We start from the raw sequence: 21,230 nt of genomic DNA, 5'->3' as shown, positions 1-21,230 counted from the left end.
AATTTTATAAATGTCATTATATTAATATTTTTCAGTATATGTTATAAAATATAAAATATAAGCATTTTAATTTTTGATTCGTTACTCTGATAATAAAAATCATCCATCTCGTGATATATAATTGTCAAATCGAATAGAAATTTCGTCCTCTCTTTTATTTCATTTTTGCATTTATCAAGGCCCTTTCCACTCTCTGAACCACACTTTTTCTAAACGATCGATCAAGGACATGGACTTGTTCGTGCGTATTTTATTTCTCGCATCAAGTGTGTCGCTTTCGCTTTTAAATTCGCTCGGCAAAAGAAAAAAGTGTGGATAACTTTTACCGTTATATTTTTCACCGTTTATTATTTATTTATATATTTATTTCGTTCGATAAATTAATTAACAATCAAAATAGAAAAATATAATACAACTAATTTAACAATCGTTCAACGTGTCAAAAAATTAGAAAAAAATTGAAAAATTCTCGAATCCATATAATTAATCCAATCACGATAATGCAAGCATTGAATCGAACCAGACTCATTATCAATAAAATCCATTGAAAAATAAAAATCAATAATCTCGTGATATTTTCATCGATAAAATGATATACATATCCAACAAAAAAAAAATCGATCCGTACAATTCAAAGTTATCGATTACGAAAATAATCTCAATTTCACGAAATCGTACAAAAAAAAAAAAGAGTAAACACAATCGACGAACAAAGAAGACAGAAAAGCTGGCACAGAAACAATATTCGGTCTGAATAGCTATCGTTTCCGAGAGCAACGAACTTTATAGACTGGTAAACTGATTCCAGCTCGTACTCGCGTTCGATATTCACATGCGTTTATCGCGCGGAATCGGCCTCTCGTCGCCATAAAAATAGCCGTCGTTTTCATTAAACCGTTATCGTTCGCATACGTGCAACGGGTCGGCGCAACCGTTCGAAAACGAATCGATTTGCTACCAGCTCGATCGTAATACGCGCATCTTGGCGTTAAACTGGCCGTAAACGTGCTACGTTTTCCGCTTCACCAACTGTGACCGAAAGAAAGATCGGGTATCGAGGATGGAATTTCTCGCGTCGATCTTCCTCGTCAATGGGAACTCCTCGCTGTGTTGCGACTATTGTGCTGCCCCCGTTCTCATGAAAATCGACTGGAAACGCTATCTTAGGAACACGTGGAAGAAAAAGTGTGTAAACGTTTTCTTCATTTTATTATTATTTATCCGGTAGAAATTAATGGTATCACGAACGATTACGTAAAGAGAAAGCAAATTTTTTTTGTTTATCGATTGCATTTGCTTGCGTTTCCTTAGATATTATTATTATATTAAGCCGAGTTTACATCGGATAACTTTCGATTAATTCAAGTTGTTCGAAATACAAAATTCGAGTTAAAATTAAGATTAATTAAGAATTGTTTACATATGTGTGTACAGTTTTATATTCTATATTGTATCATGGTGTTCCTTTCTTCTTTTCGACTATTATGCTTGGCCAATTGTGTCCAAAGTTGCATTCGTTTAATCACACTAGTGTCCTCTTGCACAAGATTGAGCAACTAATCGTATTAGTGAATTGATAAGAAGTAAGTTGTAGGTTATAGATTCCTTTTTTTTTTTTTTTTTACAATTTTTACAGTTTTATGGCAATTCAGATGTTATTCTCAATATTTATCGAAGAAAGGAGCAATTAAAAAGTTAACAGGATAAAATATAAATTACAAATCTCTTTTCTTTGGATAAATTGAATTAAGATAAATAAATTACAGAAAGCATAATGGAATTCATTAAATGAGCGAAACACAATTTTATATTTCCATGTTTAAATTATTTACTATATTTTCTTGTTATCAAGGAGATAAGAAAAAAAATTGTACTTTAACTCATACTCGCTCGTACGCACAATTAATTTAATTAATTAAATTAAATTATAAAGATACACATGCGTATTGTGCGAAATACATTAAACATTTAAAACGTTTCTTTGTCATCGAGATAGAGGTTCAATTAATTTAAATAGAATTGTATACATTTATTGACTTTTAAGTTTGTTTAATGACCTATAATCTTAGTCAGAGATTTGCTTATTGACTTGTAGCTTAATTGATTAAATGTTTCTGTGTGTTTGATTAGACTAAATTAGCAATATCAAGTGTCTTTTATCTAACAGGATGAAAGAATAGCAATTGGATCAATTATTTATAGCTTCAATATCAATTTCATAATTTACGATGCTCGAGTCATTTTTAAAAAAAATTTTTAAAATTAAGAAAACTTAAAATTAATTTAAATTTAGAAATTTAAGTAACGAGTTTTTGTCTTCTCACTTTATGAGAATTCATTCTGTGTGTCATCGCTAAAATCTTCGCAAAAAAAAAAAAAAAAGGAATTTCAAATTTAAATTAAAATACTTTCTTATGATTCAACGATTATTTATTCTACGTCAATTTCCAATAATAGGATAACAGCCAAAACAACATCGGTGCAACGTTAAATTCTTTCTTTCGTCCATCGTGTGATTTAACCTTGATGGTCAATTAATCGTTTTCGTCATCACAGAGAGACGAGGGTGGAATAAAAAGACAGAATAACAAGTTTCCATTTGCACTTTACATAAAAACCAAAGTAAAATTTTTAAAATTTTGGTAAAAATTGTAATTTAATTTCGTATATTACATTTTACATAATGAAATCTTCAGAAATGTCCATTTCAAAATTTGGATGGAACCATAAATACATTTCTTAAATATTTCTCCTAATATCTATTTCAAGATTCACATTAATATCAATAATTTTCTTTTCCATCGTTTCGAAAGTAAAGAGAAAAGGAATCTCGAGAATTTTTATTATTTAAACATATTTCAAACAAAATTCCATATTTATCAAAAGGCTACGCCAATGTGTCCGATCGCGATGGATACGTCGCGTGCACGAGATTAATTTAACCATTTTATATTGATGGACCACGCCTCCTCGTTTGACCAAGTAAATCGACGAACCTCCCCCTCCTCCTGATATTCTGTTCTCGTTGATTTCGACAACGAAATCCCAATCGAGAGAAGAAACGATCATCTATATCCGTCTCTAATATTTTTTCAAAATTATTTTATCTATTTCACTAGCTCGAGAAAAAAATTTATCTTTCCCAATTACAATTTTAGAATCGAAGTACACTCTCTACACACTTTCATTTCAATCCGTAAAAACATAACCTCCATAATCTAACCTTAGCTCTTTCCTTAAGCTTCGAATTATCCCAATATACTTTTCATTATTTTAAAATTATTTTATCTACTTCACTAGCTCGAGAAAAAAATTTATCTTTCCCAATTACAATTTTAGAATCGAAGTACACCTCTCTACAAACCACATTTTCATTTCAACCCGTAAAAACATAACCTCCATAACCTAACCTTAGCTCTTTCCTTAAGCTTCGAATTATCCCAATATACTTTTCATTATTTTAAAATTATTTTATCTACTTCACTAGCTCGAGAAAAAAATTTATCTTTCCCAATTACAATTTTAGAATCGAAGTACATCTCTCTTACAAACCACATTTTCATTTCAATTCGTAAAAACATAACCTCTATAACCTAATCTTAGCTCTTTCCTTAAGCTTCGAATTATCCCAATATACTTTTCATTATTTTAAAATTATTTTATCTACTTCACTAGCTCGAGAAAAAAATTTATCTTTCCCAATTACAATTTTAGAATCGAAGTACACCTCTCTTACAAACCACACTTTCATTTCAATCCGTAAAAACATAACCTCCATAACCTAACCTTAGCTCTTTCCTTAAGCTTCGAATTATCCCAATATACTTTTCATTAGGATGAATCGACGCAAGAAAACAACGCTGTCAAATTTTCTCTCCATCAAACTGTGACTAATGCCAAACAGAATGCAGCCGCATCGCGTATGCAGTCACGCACAAGAATCCTCGACCGATTCCATTGAGCAAATTCGTCCTCATCCAAAGGCGGTTGCAAAACAATGCCGGATTCCCTAGCATCCCGCCTCGTCCGCGCATGCGCGGCCGTGGTGGTTGCGAAACGGAAACGCGAAGGTTTCGGCGGACGCCGTTTAAATAATTCAAACGATACGATTCCCGCAATGGATTGGCGTGTATTGGAAAGAATCGTGGTTACTGTGCAAGTGACCGCATACAATCCACATCACTTATACACCTTTGCGTGGATACGAAAAACGAGGCAAGGTCTCCCTCGTTTCGAGACCACGTACATCCTCGTCGGAACAGTGCCAGCGTTTTTCTGTAAAACATTGGGAATTTATGAAACGTGAATTGTACTCTTTATGGGCTATAGTGTATGCACCGTAACTCGTGAAAAATGTGATATTATTATAAATGATATGAAAAAGTTACGAAAGAAACAGAGGCAATTAAATTATTGCGGTAAATTATTGGGATAATTTATTCTTTTCAATCGTCGCAATTATTTATTAAGTAATAAGTGTGAATTTTAATAATAATTGAGTTATATTTACGTAATAATATTCGAGGAAATTAATTGATTAATTACACATGTTATGTACATATTTATTTCCAAAATTATCGACTTGTTCCACTGCCAATCATCTTTGTCCCTCTTAATCTTAATTATACCACGTTTTGGCTTCGAAAACATGTTAGTTATTAAAAATAACTACACGTGCATATAACATTACGATTATTAATTTCTTCTATGTTAATTCAATAAGTTGATGCTAGTGTTTAAATTAATTATTAATTATAAACTTTCTTCTGGATCAAAATGATCAAAGTGACAAGTAAGGTTATTAATTAAAAAATTAAATTTTTATAATAACTTACACGTCCTGTTAATTAATTTTTATTATTTTCTTTAATAAGAAGATTCATATAAGAATATCTCTATTAATTATTTATTTCATTTAAACGTATTTAATTTTAATAGAATGTAACTTATCTATGTATTTATTGTTATGAATATAAATAATTTTTAGTTGCCAGTTTTTAATTTAATAGAAAATATGTATGATCAAATTATGTCGTGACATTCGAGAAGCAATAAAACGTTTTATTTGAGTACATAAAGAAACAAATATAAATATATATTTCTTTCTAAAAATAGTGTCAAGTAATTGCATTCGTCCAAGAAGGAATGATCATAATTTTCTGTCAATGATTCGTTTTTCCGCGACGAGGAGTTTCGTAATAAAGGAAAAAAGGAAAACAAGAAATAATCAGTTGGAAATTATGTAGTTACGTAGCAGATGATGAATAATAAGTTGTTATTTATTCGTTAAAAATAATTTTTACTTTTTTCATCATTTTATAAGATTTTGTATTTTGTTAAATCGTCGTAAAAATTAATCGATTCTATTTCGTGAATACGAAATTCGAGATATAAAAACGAAAATTCTAATTTTATTTTAAAATTTTAAAATAAAAATATAAGGAATTTTTTCACTTTTTCGTATAAAAAGTAAATTGTAATGTATGTAATCACATATATATTTTTAACAAAATAATTTTTTACATATTACAAAACCTCGTATATATTTTGCATATTTTAACACATTATATAATTTAAATATTTACATTTAATTATATTTAATAGGAATACCAACACTTTGAAAACTACAAATCAAAGAAAGATATAATTTGTCATATACGTAATCATTTGTATATGTAATCACAAACTACTTCCACTTAAACCATTTTATTTATTTATTTTAATCTTACATTTACTTTTAATTATTTAATTATTTAATTTTTTTTTGTTCGAGTCGACAAACTTAAATCTTTATCTAACAAAATATCCATTATCTAATTATTGTCTATAATTAAAAAAGAAAAAGAATTGTATCTGATTCACGAAATGGATCAATTATAAATACGATGCATCTTGGGACGAATAATTGAGTAAAAGTTATCTTCATTACGAATTCTTCGATTAATAATTCAAGAGATCATAAAAAGAAGGCATCACGATTATGTTTATGCTGTGTAAAAATAATAGATTGATTCGTATTAATCATCATCATTTGATCTTTATGAAAATTTATTACCAATTCTCGTTTCCATTCGAGCATCGAGTATTAAAAATAAATACAATATCTTCTATTTGTGTCACAAACGCGTACGGAAGATGCATTTTAATTAACCCATCAGTTTTATCTCCGACAGGTTTTTAAACCGTTCCGTCTGATGTAAGACAGTTGTAATATATTGTTGTGTGTACCATAGTAAAATACCACTATGTAGTGGAGTAAAAATGATGGCTATCTTACTAAATTATGGGTTAACGTAGGTCATTACGCAACTTGAAATGTCCATTGTGATTTTTGTACGTTGCAATTGTTTGCAATTATTTTGTTGTTATATTTTTTTTTTTTTTACTTTTACATTTTCATGGTACAATATTTAATATTTGTGATATTTTTAATATTTTTTCAATTGCATATTTTCAACAATAATTACATGAATGGTAAATAATTTTTGCTTTTTTATAAGTCTATTATAAACGCCAAATCTCTTTCCCTTATTTTTTAAGTATGTTTTAGAGAAAATTTTTTAGTTTACCTTTGAGTCAATAACCTTTTAGTCTCACTTCGAGCTACTGTCAGCTTAAAAATAAACGAAAGAAAGATGGAGGTGTTAAGAAAATTACTAAAACTTATCGAAGCATTGACATCTTAAACGAATTATTTTTCGAGCTTAAAATTTTAAAAATTTCTTCTCTAAATTTATCGCGTTATTTCCGTTTCTGAACGTTCGTTAGAATCTAAATTTATCTTATAACAATCTTTTTTTAAACGAGGCGCAAAGAAAAACAAAAATTATCCAATTATCTCCGTTGCAAAGAGTTTTTAAAAAAAAAAATCACCTGACCAGATATTTGTCATTCGTCTAATTTTAGATTCAATCTGTTCTCAACGGGCGGCTGGTTAAAAATTAGCATTATTTTAAATTTCTAGTGGAAGACAGAAGTTATCTGCATTAAAGTCAATGAAGCAACTCCTCGCCTTTCTTTTAGCATACGCAACATCCAAAACAGCCCAAGTTCGTTAACCCTGTATAAACGGAACGTTGTCACATAACTGATCGTATCCTTTGCTATTCTGGTATTCTAGACAAGTATTATTACACCATACACCTTTCAAAGAAAGAACAAATATATTCCATTGGTTTATATTTATATATATATATACACATATTATTTTGATACAACAATTTTAAAGTAAATAAAAGAATTATAATATATTTATATCTTATTCCGCTTAATTGAGAAGTCTCAATCTTAAATCTTAAATCTTTGGGGATAACTCGAATATTTTTGAGAATGCTTGAAGGTAAGGAAATTGAAAAAAAAAATTAGAAATCAAACATTTTCTATAAATACATGCAATTTACCGATAGTTGGCTTTACTATATGCGTCATTTATATCCTGTATGTTTACATTTATTAAACATATTTGCATACACGATCAGAAAAGTTGTTTGAATGTTTCTGCCTCTTCCTTATTGTCCTCTTGGAAATATTCAATGTTCAAAGTACCCCAAAGTAAACATTTTACATATTTCTCATTAAAAATTATTGTTATTTTTTTTTTGTCATCCACGGTAAATATTATTAACTCGCATAAAGGATATTTTTAATTGCTTGAAAGATTTTTCTAAAATTTAACTTTACTTATTGTGTACAATTCCAACTATCACTATTCAATATATCGAATATAAATACATCAAATATCGAATTATTTTGAAACAAAATTTTATTCAACAAGCCCCATTTATTCTCAATAATCATATATAATGATGTGCACAAATATTTCACTCAAACTATACCAATTACACGTCACAATCGATGCAATACCACCTGTTAACCCATCATTGGGAAATGGGGCGCGGAAAGGGAAAAATGGGCGAAATTGTGCGAAAGAAATCGAAGGCTGGTCACGTTAGAACGTTAGAAAACGGGCATAGAGGCCGGCAGGTGAAAGGGGGCCTTTTTCGAAATACAGCAGATCGTGGCCAGGTCGACGTTGCTACGCCGGGTTACATACGCTAACGCGTTCTTGGTTCGAGGAAGCGCGAGTCCGCGATTATATCTCAAAAATAGACTGTGCGCGAACACGGAGTTAGTCTCGTTAGTCTCTCGCCCTACGCGACCACGGTAGACCACGACGGCCTGTCTTTTGCGCCTGGTCCTTTCGGATCAGTTTCGCGGAGGACCTTTGCGGCGTCGCTCTCTGCGGCTGTCGCTCCTCGCGTTTTTCTCTTTTCCTTTTTTTTTCTTTTTTTTTTTTTTTTTCATCCAAAAGTTTCGTGGTTAATTTAATGATTCGAGTGGAGTTCGATCGTGCGTGGTTTCTGTGTGTTTATATGCATGGAGGAGAAGTGGAACTGTGGTGTTGAAGTTATTATATGAGAAATTTTGAAGTTTGGAAAATTTGTGTTTCAAATCGGTGGATAGTAATTTAAGTTTTTGCAGATTGAGAATTGTGGCAGTTTAATATTATGGTAGTTGAAGTAATGAAAAATTTTGGGATTAATTTTAGGATTCAAGAGGGGATTTGAGAAAGTGGATTTTGTATATTTGTTGAAAAATAATGGAGGATTTTTTGAGATCAGAGTAATTTGATTAGAAAAGGTAGATTGTATCTTTGTATATTTATATATATATATATTTTTAAATGATATTAAAGTATGGTTTTATATATCTTTGTACAATGAATATATTTTGAAATTAAAATAACGTAGATTTGAGAATTAGGAAAGAATTTTTTATAATTTATCTTGATTGGTTTAATGGACAGTGGTTATATCGGTTGCATTTACATATCCAAGGAATAGAAATAATAGAAAAGATTAATTATAAGAAGTAGAGTTAAAATAGATTTACGAATTGCAAATGTAAAATTTTTATTCTACAAATTTAAAATTTTTTTAACGATGACAATGTTGATAATGCGTTATGTGTTTTCATTTATACGTTCAAGGAAAAACAAATACAAGAAAGAAACGAGAGATTTATACAATGAATTTTCAGAGCTTGTAAATTATTTTAGGAAAGATTAATCTTTTCTAAAAATTTTATGTCAATTTTTGCTTTTTGGTTTTTTATTGGAATAAGAAGAAATGTAAAGAAAGAATTTTGAGAAAGTTTTAGAACAATATAGATTCAAAATAATAGGATAGAAATTTAGGATAGAAATGGATAGATGTAAATTTAAAAGATAAAAATGATATTGTGAATAGTATTCGCACAGAAATTTTTCAAATTATTTTTGATATTAAAAGATTAATATTCATGTGATATAGATTCAAAATAGGATAAAAATTTATAGAATAGAAATGAATAGATTTAAAAAAGATTTAAAAAATCTTAAATTTAAAAAAGAAATTTAAATCGTAAATTTAAAAAAGAAATTTAAAAATGATGTCGTGAATAGTATTCGCGCAGAAATTTTTCAAATTATTTTTGATATTAAAAGATTAATGTTTAGTGATATAGATTCAAGATAATAAAATAGAAATTTAGGATAGAAATTTAAGATGTAAATTTAAAAAAGATAAAAATGACATTGTGAATAGTATTTGCACAGAAATTTTTCAAATTATTTTTGATTATTAAAAAATTAATATTCACGTGATGTAGATTCAAGATAATAAAATAGAAATTTAGGATAGAAATTTAAGATGTAAATTTAAAAAAGATAAAAATGACATTGTGAATAGTATTTGCACAGAAATTTTTCAAATTATTTTTGATTATTAAAAGATTAATATTCACGTAGATTGATGTAGATTCAAGATAATAAAATAGAAATTTAGGATAGAAATTTAAAATGTAAATAAATTAAATTTTAAATAAAATTTAAAAAAAAAGATAAAAATGATATTGTGAATATTCTCACAGAAATTTTTCAAATTATTTTTGATATTGGAAGATTAATGTTCACGTGAAATAGGGTGAAAAATTAAGAAGGGAGAGGATTCACAATTTGGTTTCCGTTTTAAGTGTGTTGATAATAAAACGGTTAAAAATAGAGATGTTAAAATAGACAGTGGGGATATCTCAGTGATGGAGGGGGAGAGTTAATGATTATTTTTACTGATCGAATTTACGGTTGGTAATCTGAGTGGTGATTTTTAGTACTTTGATTATATCTTCAAAGAAGATTTAATAATGGTTACATTTCAATGGATTTACACTTTTCTTGGGCCGAATGATGATAAACATTCGTAAGGCGAATTTTATCGATAATTATTTTTTTATGAACGAATTTCGTGGGATTTATTTTCACACAAATTTTGTAACAGATTAATTTGTAATTTTATAATAACTCTATTTTTTATTTATTTATTTATTTATAAGATTAATAGTAATATCTATAGAATAATTTTTAATATATTTTGTTCGTAAATTAGCTGATCAATTTGATAATTCAATTCATTCTAACAACGAAGAGGAATTAATTATGCTTGAAAATTTTCTTATCTTCCTTATCAAAAGATTTTGAAATTTCAGCAAATTCGTTATTGATTACGTTCCAAGTTTCGAGAAAATTGGAGTTGAAATTGGAAAATAATTCGGATAAACTCACGAACTCAAATTTTAAAAAAAAAATATCAAAATTTAATCTCGATATGTCTCGTACATATTCTTTAGAATTTTCTAGATTCGATCTCCTCAGGCTACTTAATTTAAGCAATTAAACCCGATCACGACTTCATCGAGCATTCGTCAAATTGCTTTTAACAAACGAATCAAATCGTTCACGTGAAATAAATTATCCATCGTTACTTTCGATATAAAAAAATATAAATCGAATTCTTATCTAATTAAACAATTAATAATACATTAACCAAATATCGAACAGTTGTGCATAATAAATAACGCATTGAAACAAATATTAAAGAATTAATTAATGATTAAACGATATAAAAAAATAGAATCGAATTGTTATCTAATTAAACAATTAATACATTAACCAAATATTGTACATAATAAATAACGCATTAAAAAAAAATATTAAAGAATTAATTAACGATTAAACGATGTCTATTTGATTGGCAAATCTCTACGTCGATAATCTTCTTCAATTTTCTTCTTCCAATTCGATTTATTTCTCATCAATTTGTTATAATCAAGAGAAGAGAGAAAATGGAAATAAACGTAACTCGAAAATTAATCGATTTGTATCTTTTTGAATTCGTCGTTATCGATTACACGTGTGTGATTACGAGTGAATCTTATCCAGATTTGCGCCAAATTAAAAGAGCCTATTTTTAGCAACACTCGAGACTGAAGGATAATGCGAAATATCCAGATATTATAAACGAGATTAGGTAATAATATCATAATTGGGTAATCGTCCGAGAAATTGGTTAACAATCTGACAAAGTTAAAATTAGTTAATGATCTTGCAAAGATAAGTGAGATTGAAGGATAAAAAAATCGAGAAGAAAGAACAGGAAATTCGTAATCGTTTTCCCCTTTTACGAATTCTAGAATCAAATTGCTTACGTTTCATATCGAACCAGCTTATAATAATTGAATTAATTGTCTCCTCTCATCGCCAAATTAAAATACTCTGCTTAATAAAATAATAGATAAAAATATTTTAAAAGAAAATCAAAAAAAAAAATTAAGTTTTCCAACAAGTAAACAATTTCAACAACAATTTCGCAAGATTCCTCGTTTCTTTCCTTTTATTAATCGCCAATACAATTGCCCAATTTTATATATATGTATATATAATAATCATATATCGATTCTTGGAGCAATTAAATAGACATTAACTAATCTCGATCCCGTATTAACATACAATTAAGCGAATCCCTTTTTCCCGTACGAGCTCACGCTAATCGACAGTCATCATCGTTGAGAGAGCATCGAGTTCTTTCGAGCAAATCTACCGCCTTTCTCGTTAGTTCGACGGAGACTCTTACAAGTGACGGTTCTGCGTCTCCATCGATCGCGATCCAATTCGATATTTTCGTTACGGATTCGACAGTCAATTTATCGATCGAAATGAGAAATATCGTGAGATAGAAATTGATTAATCCAATTTCCAAAATTTCTAATATATATATATATGTATATATATGTGAAGTTTGTTTGGTTCGTGAATAAAAAAATGAATTGTGTAGAAAAATAAATTTAAAAAGTTTGAAATAAAAACGTTAATTTTAATGTGAATTTTATTGATCGTTTTTCAAGATCGTATAGAAATGATGTGACATGTGAAATTTCGTGTGAAAATAGTGATATTTTAATAGTAGATAAGGAAAAGGGTGTGATAACAATTACGTCAAAAATAATATTGGATGATGAAGAAGATCGTAGGTGTTTATTGAAAATTTGATCGTGAACAGAAATTGGATTGATTCGAATGAAATTTTTTTTTAAAACTTAAAAATAAACTTTAATCGATTTAAACGATATTTGATTATTTTTCTTGGATAAAATTATTCCGCTTATTCAAATAGTAATTTTTAAGATCGAAACTTGTTGATTATGAAATTAAAATTATCTATAACACTTCCGGATATTTATTTTACTCGAAACATACATTCGTCGATCGAAATAATTTCAATGATTAATCAGTGATTACAAAAAAAAAAAATATTTAAAAAATAATTCTTTATCAATCGTGTGAAATAACCTCGTAAAAAAATTGGAAAGCAATAAAATAATTTTCCAAGTATTTCATAAAAGAGTTATCTATATCTACTATTTATACATGTTAATTTATATATTTTCAATGATTAATCAGTGATTACAAAAAAAAAAATATTTAAAAAATAATTTTTTATCAATCGTGTGAAATAACCTCGTAAAAAAATTGGAAAGCAATAAAATAATTTTCCAAGTATTTTATAAAAGAGTTATCTATATCTACTATTTATACATGTTAATTTATATATTTTCAATGATTAATCAGTGATTACAAAAAAAAAAAATATTTAAAAAATAATTTTTTATCAATCGTGTAAAATAACATCGTAAAAAAATTGGAAAGCAATAAAATAATTTTCCAAATATTTTATAAAAGACTTATCTATATCTACTATTTATACATTAATTTATATTAATTTATATATTTTCAATGATTAATCAGTGATAAAAAAAAAATATTTAAAAAATAATTTTTTATCAATCGTGTGAAATAACCTCGTAAAAAAATTGGAAAGCAATAAAATAATTTTCCAAGTATTTTATAAAAGAGTTATCTATATCTATTATTTATACACGTTAATTTATATATGTATATAGGTTTTTTGGGAAAAAGTAATTATAAATTTATTGTATAGCGCTAGTGAAATCCAATTATTAGAGGAATGAATATAATTTAAATAATTTTGAAAGCGAACTCTATTCTATTCTTGCTTCAAAAATACAAAAGGAAGGCTGACAAGACACCAACCAGTCGTCAGAAGTGTCGATCATTATTATTCCACGGTTATTTTCGAAAGTACGTATACCTATTTCGATTCTATCAGAGAAGCTCAAGAACGTTCGAAATTGCTATTACATAATCGGAATACCTGGTATCTTGCTGGAACAAATTGATGCAAAAAAAAATAAAAAAAAAAATTCGTCTTCTATCAAAACGGCCAATTTTCTTTTCAATATTTTTTTTTTTTTTTAATACAAATTATCAGTTACATAAAATGCATAGTGTAACAATTTAGAATAATTAATACTTTCTTATCAAAACGATTGATTGCATTATTGAATGAAATTTTTGACCGAAAGGAAAAAAATTTTCTATTATTTCTAATAAATTTAAAAAATAGTTTATGAGAAAAATTAACAAGCGTATCCTGAATATTATTAAAACAAGAATATAAGAAATTTTACTTTAATTCGATTCAAACTCAATGAACGAGTTTTAAGATAAATCGTTATCGTTAAAATTCTGGATTCTTATAGATCTATCGATCCTGCAAGAACTTTAATAATCTTTGGGAAGTTCTGTGCTGCTTGCTTCCGCTTAGATCTTTATCTTATAAATTCAGATTTATAGTTCAAGCAAACGATAATAACGTGTTCATTAAAGCATGGATAGAATCGTCCCAAATTATTTTCAAAATACGATTCAAATCAGATACACGACTTTATCTTTAGCAGAATTATTTTAATTTAAATTTGTTTCTCTTGATATCCTGAGAGATAATACGTTGAAGATTTTAACTAATGATGATATTTTTATCTACCACGATTCGTTTAAAGTAGCTTTCCATATGATCGAAATAATTAGATATCATAGATGAAATAATGCATTAAAATTTTTAAATTTTAAATATTCAAATATTGTAAATCATTTGAAATATCAAACAAATCTCCACTCCCCTCAGAATCACCAATCTCTGTATAAATCATCGTAATTAAAATTTTTTTCTAACAATTTTATAATTGCAATAACAATAATAATACGTGAAGAGTGAAGAAGAAATGTAAATGATTAAGACGATTCAAAAACTCATCTTCTTAAGTACAAGCTTAAAAAAAAAAAAGGATACATCAATTACACATCAAAAGTGAAATCCAATGAAAAATAGGAAACCATATCAGTGTAAAAGTGTGCAAGATACATAAAATCGAATTAAGATCGAATTAAGAATACGTAGAGTGCACGACACATGTACCTCCCTCCTGAAATATTCGAACGAATTATTTTATTGAATTAAATAAATAAATAAGATAAATATTTCCCGATCATGGATTCGATACGAGATCTGAAACGATTGCTGTACGAGAGGACGGAGGCGCTGCGACGTCGCGACGAGGTGATCGAGATGCTCGAAAAAGCTTTGGAAGAACGAGATATTACCATTCGATATCTTCAGAACGAGATCGACAAGTTCCGGCAGATAGTCGATTTCAGCTTGGCCTCCAGTGGGATTGGATCTGGCCAGAGAGCCAAGAGACAGGCAATTTCCGCCGAGCCTCTTACCAAAGACACCAGGGTAATCGTGAAGTTTCAGAAACCTCAAAGGTACTAGAGAATTCGATTATATTTTTCTTGTACATATATTTTTCAATAGAAACGTTAACAACAATCATTAACGCCTCTCGGAATTTTTGGTAATTACTTATTAAAAAAGCATTACTTATTTCGATTATCTTCAGATACGTTATCAAATTCAACGTCCTAATTTTGTATCCATAGTTACACATAATTTCAACATAATGTCAATTAAATTTCCTCCATCTTTTCTCAATTTTACAAATATATCGTATACTGAATTATAAGTTTTATTTATTTATTTTTCGTTTTAATAAGTTTTTTTAATTTTCTTAAACTATTAAATCTAATTTAAATACTTTTTTTAGACTTCGATGATGAAAAATGTGTTAAAGCTCGAAGCTGAAGTTTAAAGATACGACTTTATTTTAGAGATCAAATAAATTAGCCGCTCTCGAGCACAGTTGATCGATGTTTTTAGGTGACGTTTAAGTTACTAGAAATGTTATCTAGCGACATCTATATGCATCAGCGCAATATTATGCTTCTGATCTTCCTACGTATCTTTCATCACAGTTTATTTATACGCGTTGATATTCTTTAGATTAGTATTTACCTGTCTTTTTTTGGATTGCACTATTATGTATCCAGACAATTTTTTTTTTCTCTTACATTTGCATAAAAATTTCGAAGAAAAAAAACAATAAGAGATATTTTTAAATCCTTTTTATAATCTCGGAATTTTATAGAAAAACTATTAATAATAATGCTTTGTTAAAAAATTTTTGCAACGATGCAAATTGATAATATAACAACTTGTAACTAGTGTTTTTAAAATAACGTTACTGACAACACGATGTAAGTGTACAGTAACAGGGATTAATAGTAATCCGTTATTGCTCGAAGCCAAGCCAAGAAAGATCGATTCAATGATCAAGCATACAACTATTGTAAGAGTGAAATTTAGTTATGGCGTTGCGCAATTTCAACTCATGGTTTCACCTGTACAAATGGCGTTACAGCAAAAATACGTGACAGGGTGTTACATTCAAACTATTTTTAATGCGCGACACGTGGCTTCGTTAACTTCGCTTCGTGTCGTTTCTTCTTAAGTAACCTTCTTTCATCGACGAGCTATGCCCTATTCGTCCTAACTTTCGCGCTTCCAAAAAATTTATTTTTATCATCGTACCATAAATTAATTACAAAAATCCCAATTCTAATTTATTCTAATTTTTCCTAAAAAATTCCCAAAATTATCATGAAATTCATTCACCAATAAATTTTTGAAAATTTAAAATTAATAGTAAAAAAAAAGAAGAAAAAAATAATTGAAAGATCGCCTTGTTGAAAAATATATAATCTGGCACGTATCTATAAATATATCCAAGGATATTACATAAACACGCGTTGAAACGTAATTTTTAATAGAATGGAAAATCGTATGTATAAATCCATACGATAAATCACAACGTGTTTTAATCAAATTAAGATCGATTAGTATCTTTACAATTTTCTACGCGTTATTTATCGAACTATTTCACTTCAGTTAAGAGAAGGAATAAATTCCCCTGGATCGGTATTAAGGAGAGGAAAAAGAAAAAATTTTTATAACAGCTCAATCAAGCAAAATTCTAGGAATCCTCGTAGCAATTTTCGCATTAAGCGGCTACGTAAGATGCTTAACGTTACAAGTTGGCGTTAGGATGGTAATGCTCGCATTTATTCCCCGAGCGAAACATCAAAAGCACCGAACTATTATCACACTGCACCTGTTACACCGGTGTGTGCACGAGTAAGTATATATACGGGAAGATAAGTAATGTGGCCGTACCTCAAACTCTTGTGTCGTATATTTAGAAATGACGACGCTTTTATTACACTTTCTTAAGTTTATTTTTGATGATTAATTTGATCATCAATGGAGACGACCTTGATGTTGTGGATCGTTTGATAACCGAAGGTGTGCGCGCGTGTGAAGTACCTTTTTCTTTTTTCTTTTTTTTTTTTTTTTTTTGAGTATTTTAAATTCGTAACTCCACTCTGTTAATAATAGTGCTTAATAGGATAAAATGTCCAGAAATGAATTATTATGGATCTATTGTATATTTTATAATTATTAATCGCAGAGTGGAATTTAAATGTAAACTAAAATAATAATATTATTATAATTCGCACAAAAATCATAAGATAATTTGGATCTTTTTGTATTGCAAATTTTGATCTTGTGATTTTTATTTGAATCATAATAATATTATTATTTTAGTTTAAGTTTAAATTTGTATTCTTTGCGATTAATAATTATAAAATATACGATAGATTGTCCAGAAATGAATTATTATTTAGATCTTTTCGTATTGCAAATTTTGATCTTATGATTTTTGTGCGAATTATAATAATATTATTATTTTAGTTTAAATTTGTATTCCACTCTGTAATCATTAATAATAATATATCGTACTTAAAGATATGATAGATTGTCCAGAAATGAATTATTATTTAGATTTTTTTCATATTGCAAATTTTGATCTTGTGATTTTTATTTGAATCATAATAATATTATTATTTTAATTTATGTTTAAATTCGTATTCTTTGCAATTAATAATTATAAGATATATGATTGTTCAAAAATGAATTATTATTTGGATCTTTTCGTATTGCAAATTTTGATCTTATGATTTTTATGTGAATTATAATAATATTATTGGTTTATGTTTAAATTCCACTCTGCAATCGTTAATAATAATATATCGTGCTTAATACGATAGATTAATCCAGAAATAAATTATTATTTAGATCTTATGATTTTTATACGAATTATGATAATATTATTATTTTAGTTTACATTTAAATTCTACTCTGCGATTAATAATTATAAAATATACGATAAATTGTCCAGAAATAAATTATTATTTGGATCTTTTCTTGTATTATAAATTTTGATTTTATGATTTTTGTGTGAATTATAATAATATTATTATTTTAGTTTACATTTAAATTCCACTCTGCAATTAATAATTATAAAATATAATTATTAATAGATAGACTAGTCCAGATATAAATTATTATTTGAATCTTTTCGTATTGCAAATTTTGATCTTATGATTTTTATGCGAATTATGATAATATAATAATGGAATGAATAATTATTGAAAATATATCATTTCTTTTTCTGTTCATAGATCTCGTGAACTGATCAAAGCAGCCATTTTGGACAATGACTTCATGAAGAACCTCGAGCTGACGCAGATCCGAGAGATCGTGGATTGCATGTATCCTGTTACCTTCTCGGCTGGTTCAACCATCATACGTGAAGGAGATGTTGGTTCCATTGTGTATGTTATGGAGGGTGAGTCACAAATCTGTCCAAATTATATATTTTCTTTCGTAAGATGTTGCAACAGTTTCGCTTAATCCACATAAATTAGAAGAAAAGTGATTGAAATTAATTTCAAAATTTTTCTTTCAAATTATCTTAGAAAAGAATTATTAAAAATATTCGTATGCTTATGAGAAAAAGGTGTTGTATTTTATGTATCTCTTTCTTTAATTAAAAAAAAGCCTCGTTGCAATGAAAATGAATCATTATAAATTAAAAAAAAAAAGTAAAAAAAAAAAAAAAAAGACAGTGATGGAAAATGTATTGATTTCATTCAACGATTATAATGAATTCCTTAGACAAAGTTAGTCCATGATTACACTTTTTCATACGTTCCGGTTATAAATAGTTAGATGGCCATGCTTTAATGAACATGGGCGGAAAATCATCCATGACAAAGGAGTTTCATGAATGACGGAATCGTTATGACTGTTAATCTTCCTTGCATCGTACAATTTCAGTTTATATTCACCAAGTCGAACACTCGAGGTCAACCATTGTTGAGATCGTATAGTGTACTGTTACGTCCTCTCGCGTCGTGATTCGGAAATTTCTTTGATTTTATATTAATTCCATTGGATTGTGTTTTTTAATGTTCCTATAAATCGATAATATTTGCAATTTTTCTTGTCAATCGTAATTTATTAATTTAATTTGTCCTTTGATGATTGTCACATTTTTCGATTCGTATAAATTATTAATATGAATACGAATAAATTTATCGTTTTAATTAAATTACTTAATTTTTTGAGTTATTATTCAGTGCTGAAACAATGAAAAGTGCTTAATGTTTCTTTAGAATTTATTAAATAAATCGAAGTGTATTAAATTCATACTTTTTAGAGATTGATTAAATTTAAATTTCGCGCCATTCACTCCGATGGTAAAGAAAATAATTAGCTCGCAGAAAATAATCACAACTATTTAAAAACAATATTGAAATCATTTTGATATCGGAGAGAAATTCCCAATAAGTTCAATTTGAATCCGCGGGCAAACTATGCACCGTATGATTCATCGTTCTTTACAGGAATCGAATGATTCAAGCATTGACTTTTCTTCCGAAAAACCGGTTCCCGTAGCGGTAGTTATAAATAAAATGTTGCTGAAAATACGACGCATTCTTTCGAAACGATAAGGATCAGCTCGTATTTAAATAAATTTCGCTCGATATCTCGCAAAATCGGTCCAAAATCATCCATCTGATATTTTCCAATTTTCAAAATTCGTTTCTGGAATTTAATTCTTCCTTGTCATGGAGGGAAGACAAAAGTTTTAATATCGTCAGTGAACTAGAAAGACGGGTAAAAATTTAATAATTGATTTTATTATATTTTATTTTACAAAAAAAAAAATGGAAGAGAAAACATTTTAAATATTTTGAAATGGAAAGATATACGTTGGATTTAAACGTTAGACGAAGTGAGACGGAGATAGAATGACACGGTGCGCCGCGGTGTGGCGCGATAATGTAACAAAGATGAAGCCGTCTCACTCTAACGCTATCTCTCTCCACCGAAAGCAAACTTCAATTACATGTAACTTAATAAATAAGCAAAATTTTTGTATATCAACTTTCGTGTTTCTTTCTTCCTCTGGAATCAATCCTTCAGAAAAATATTCCACGAATATTTATTATCAATATACCTTATATTATACAATATTTATCATCTTAATATCTTAATATTTTTAATATATATATATATATATTTTTCATACTATATTTATTATTTTTATGATATCATTCATCATTGAATGTATAATTTCCTTTTCTAATATTATCAATAATTAAAATATATATATTATTAATGCATATTACGTCAATAAAGTTTTTGTTTTTATATTTTTCATATATATATATATATATATACACATTATATAAACTTCCAATATGATTATAATATACTATATTGGCAAGAAATTTCACACGAATATTTCATATGTACAGTCATATAGAGTTTCATTCTCGACGAATTTCCTTTTACTTCCGGTACCGGTTGAACGCATTCAGACGTTTTGCGCAACCAGCAACGATACTACAATTAAATTCGAACGTAGTGGGTCAACGTGTAACGTAATAACGTGAATTTTTACGTTATAATGGCCACGTTATAACGTTATAAGCCATATACGTGTAACAACGTTAACGTTGAAATTCGATTACGCAAATTATTATACAGAAATCATTTATTCAACGGGAAAAAATTTATTGTTATTGATACGAAAAATATAAACAAAAGAAGAAGAAAAAAAATTTTTTATAGCACAGGAACTTATTTATTTATAGCAACGTATACATAGAAAAGATAATTTGTTAACTGAAAGAAGATTGAAATAACTTATGATATACAATAACTTATCTTTAATTAAAGACACGAATGATTTCTTTGAAACGATTGATTTAACTTCTAAGTATTTTCTTCTTGAATCAATATTTTGATAATTATGATACATAGGGCAGGTTAAATTTAATATATTAAATAATCAATCATACGTGATATTCATATTAATATAATTCATAATTGTATACGTAGAAATGAGAATGTTAAGATAAATTATTTAACAGGAAAGCTAATAAATTTATATCTCGTTTATCATATTATAAAGCAATATGATTCATTATAATAATTATTATATTACTTATCGGAATAAAAATGAATTCGTTATATAAATACAGACATCAAATCCTCGAAATAAATCTTTATCTATTCCAATCTATTCTAATCAGGAAAAATGAGAACCAATGCTCTTTCTCTCGGAAGTTCGCATACTGTAATAGCATAGCAATTAATACTTCGATATAATATTATTTATAAGATTGTTCCGTGTCATAAAATGTCATCAAAATAATTGCATTAAATTATCTACGATACTTTCGTTAC

General features: G+C 27.9%; 1 protein-coding gene across 3 annotated transcripts in view; it reads left to right on the top strand.

The window, feature by feature from the left end:
• Positions 1–21,230, top strand: part of For (cGMP-dependent protein kinase foraging) — a 79,874-nt gene that overhangs the window by 27,954 nt on the left and 30,690 nt on the right. Inside the window, 3 exon segments of one of the 3 annotated variants that reach the window (NM_001011581.1) lie at positions 18,152–18,222; positions 18,225–18,251; positions 18,253–18,318. In NM_001011581.1, the coding sequence (NP_001011581.1) occupies positions 18,152–18,222; positions 18,225–18,251; positions 18,253–18,318 (164 nt within the window). 3 annotated transcript variants of the gene reach the window in all.

This window comes from Apis mellifera, linkage group LG13 (assembly GCF_003254395.2).
Source record: "Apis mellifera strain DH4 linkage group LG13, Amel_HAv3.1, whole genome shotgun sequence".
Lineage (NCBI taxonomy): Eukaryota > Metazoa > Arthropoda > Insecta > Hymenoptera > Apidae > Apis > Apis mellifera.
Note: the sequence above shows the minus strand (reverse complement) of the source record. Positions and strands in the feature narration are given on the sequence as shown.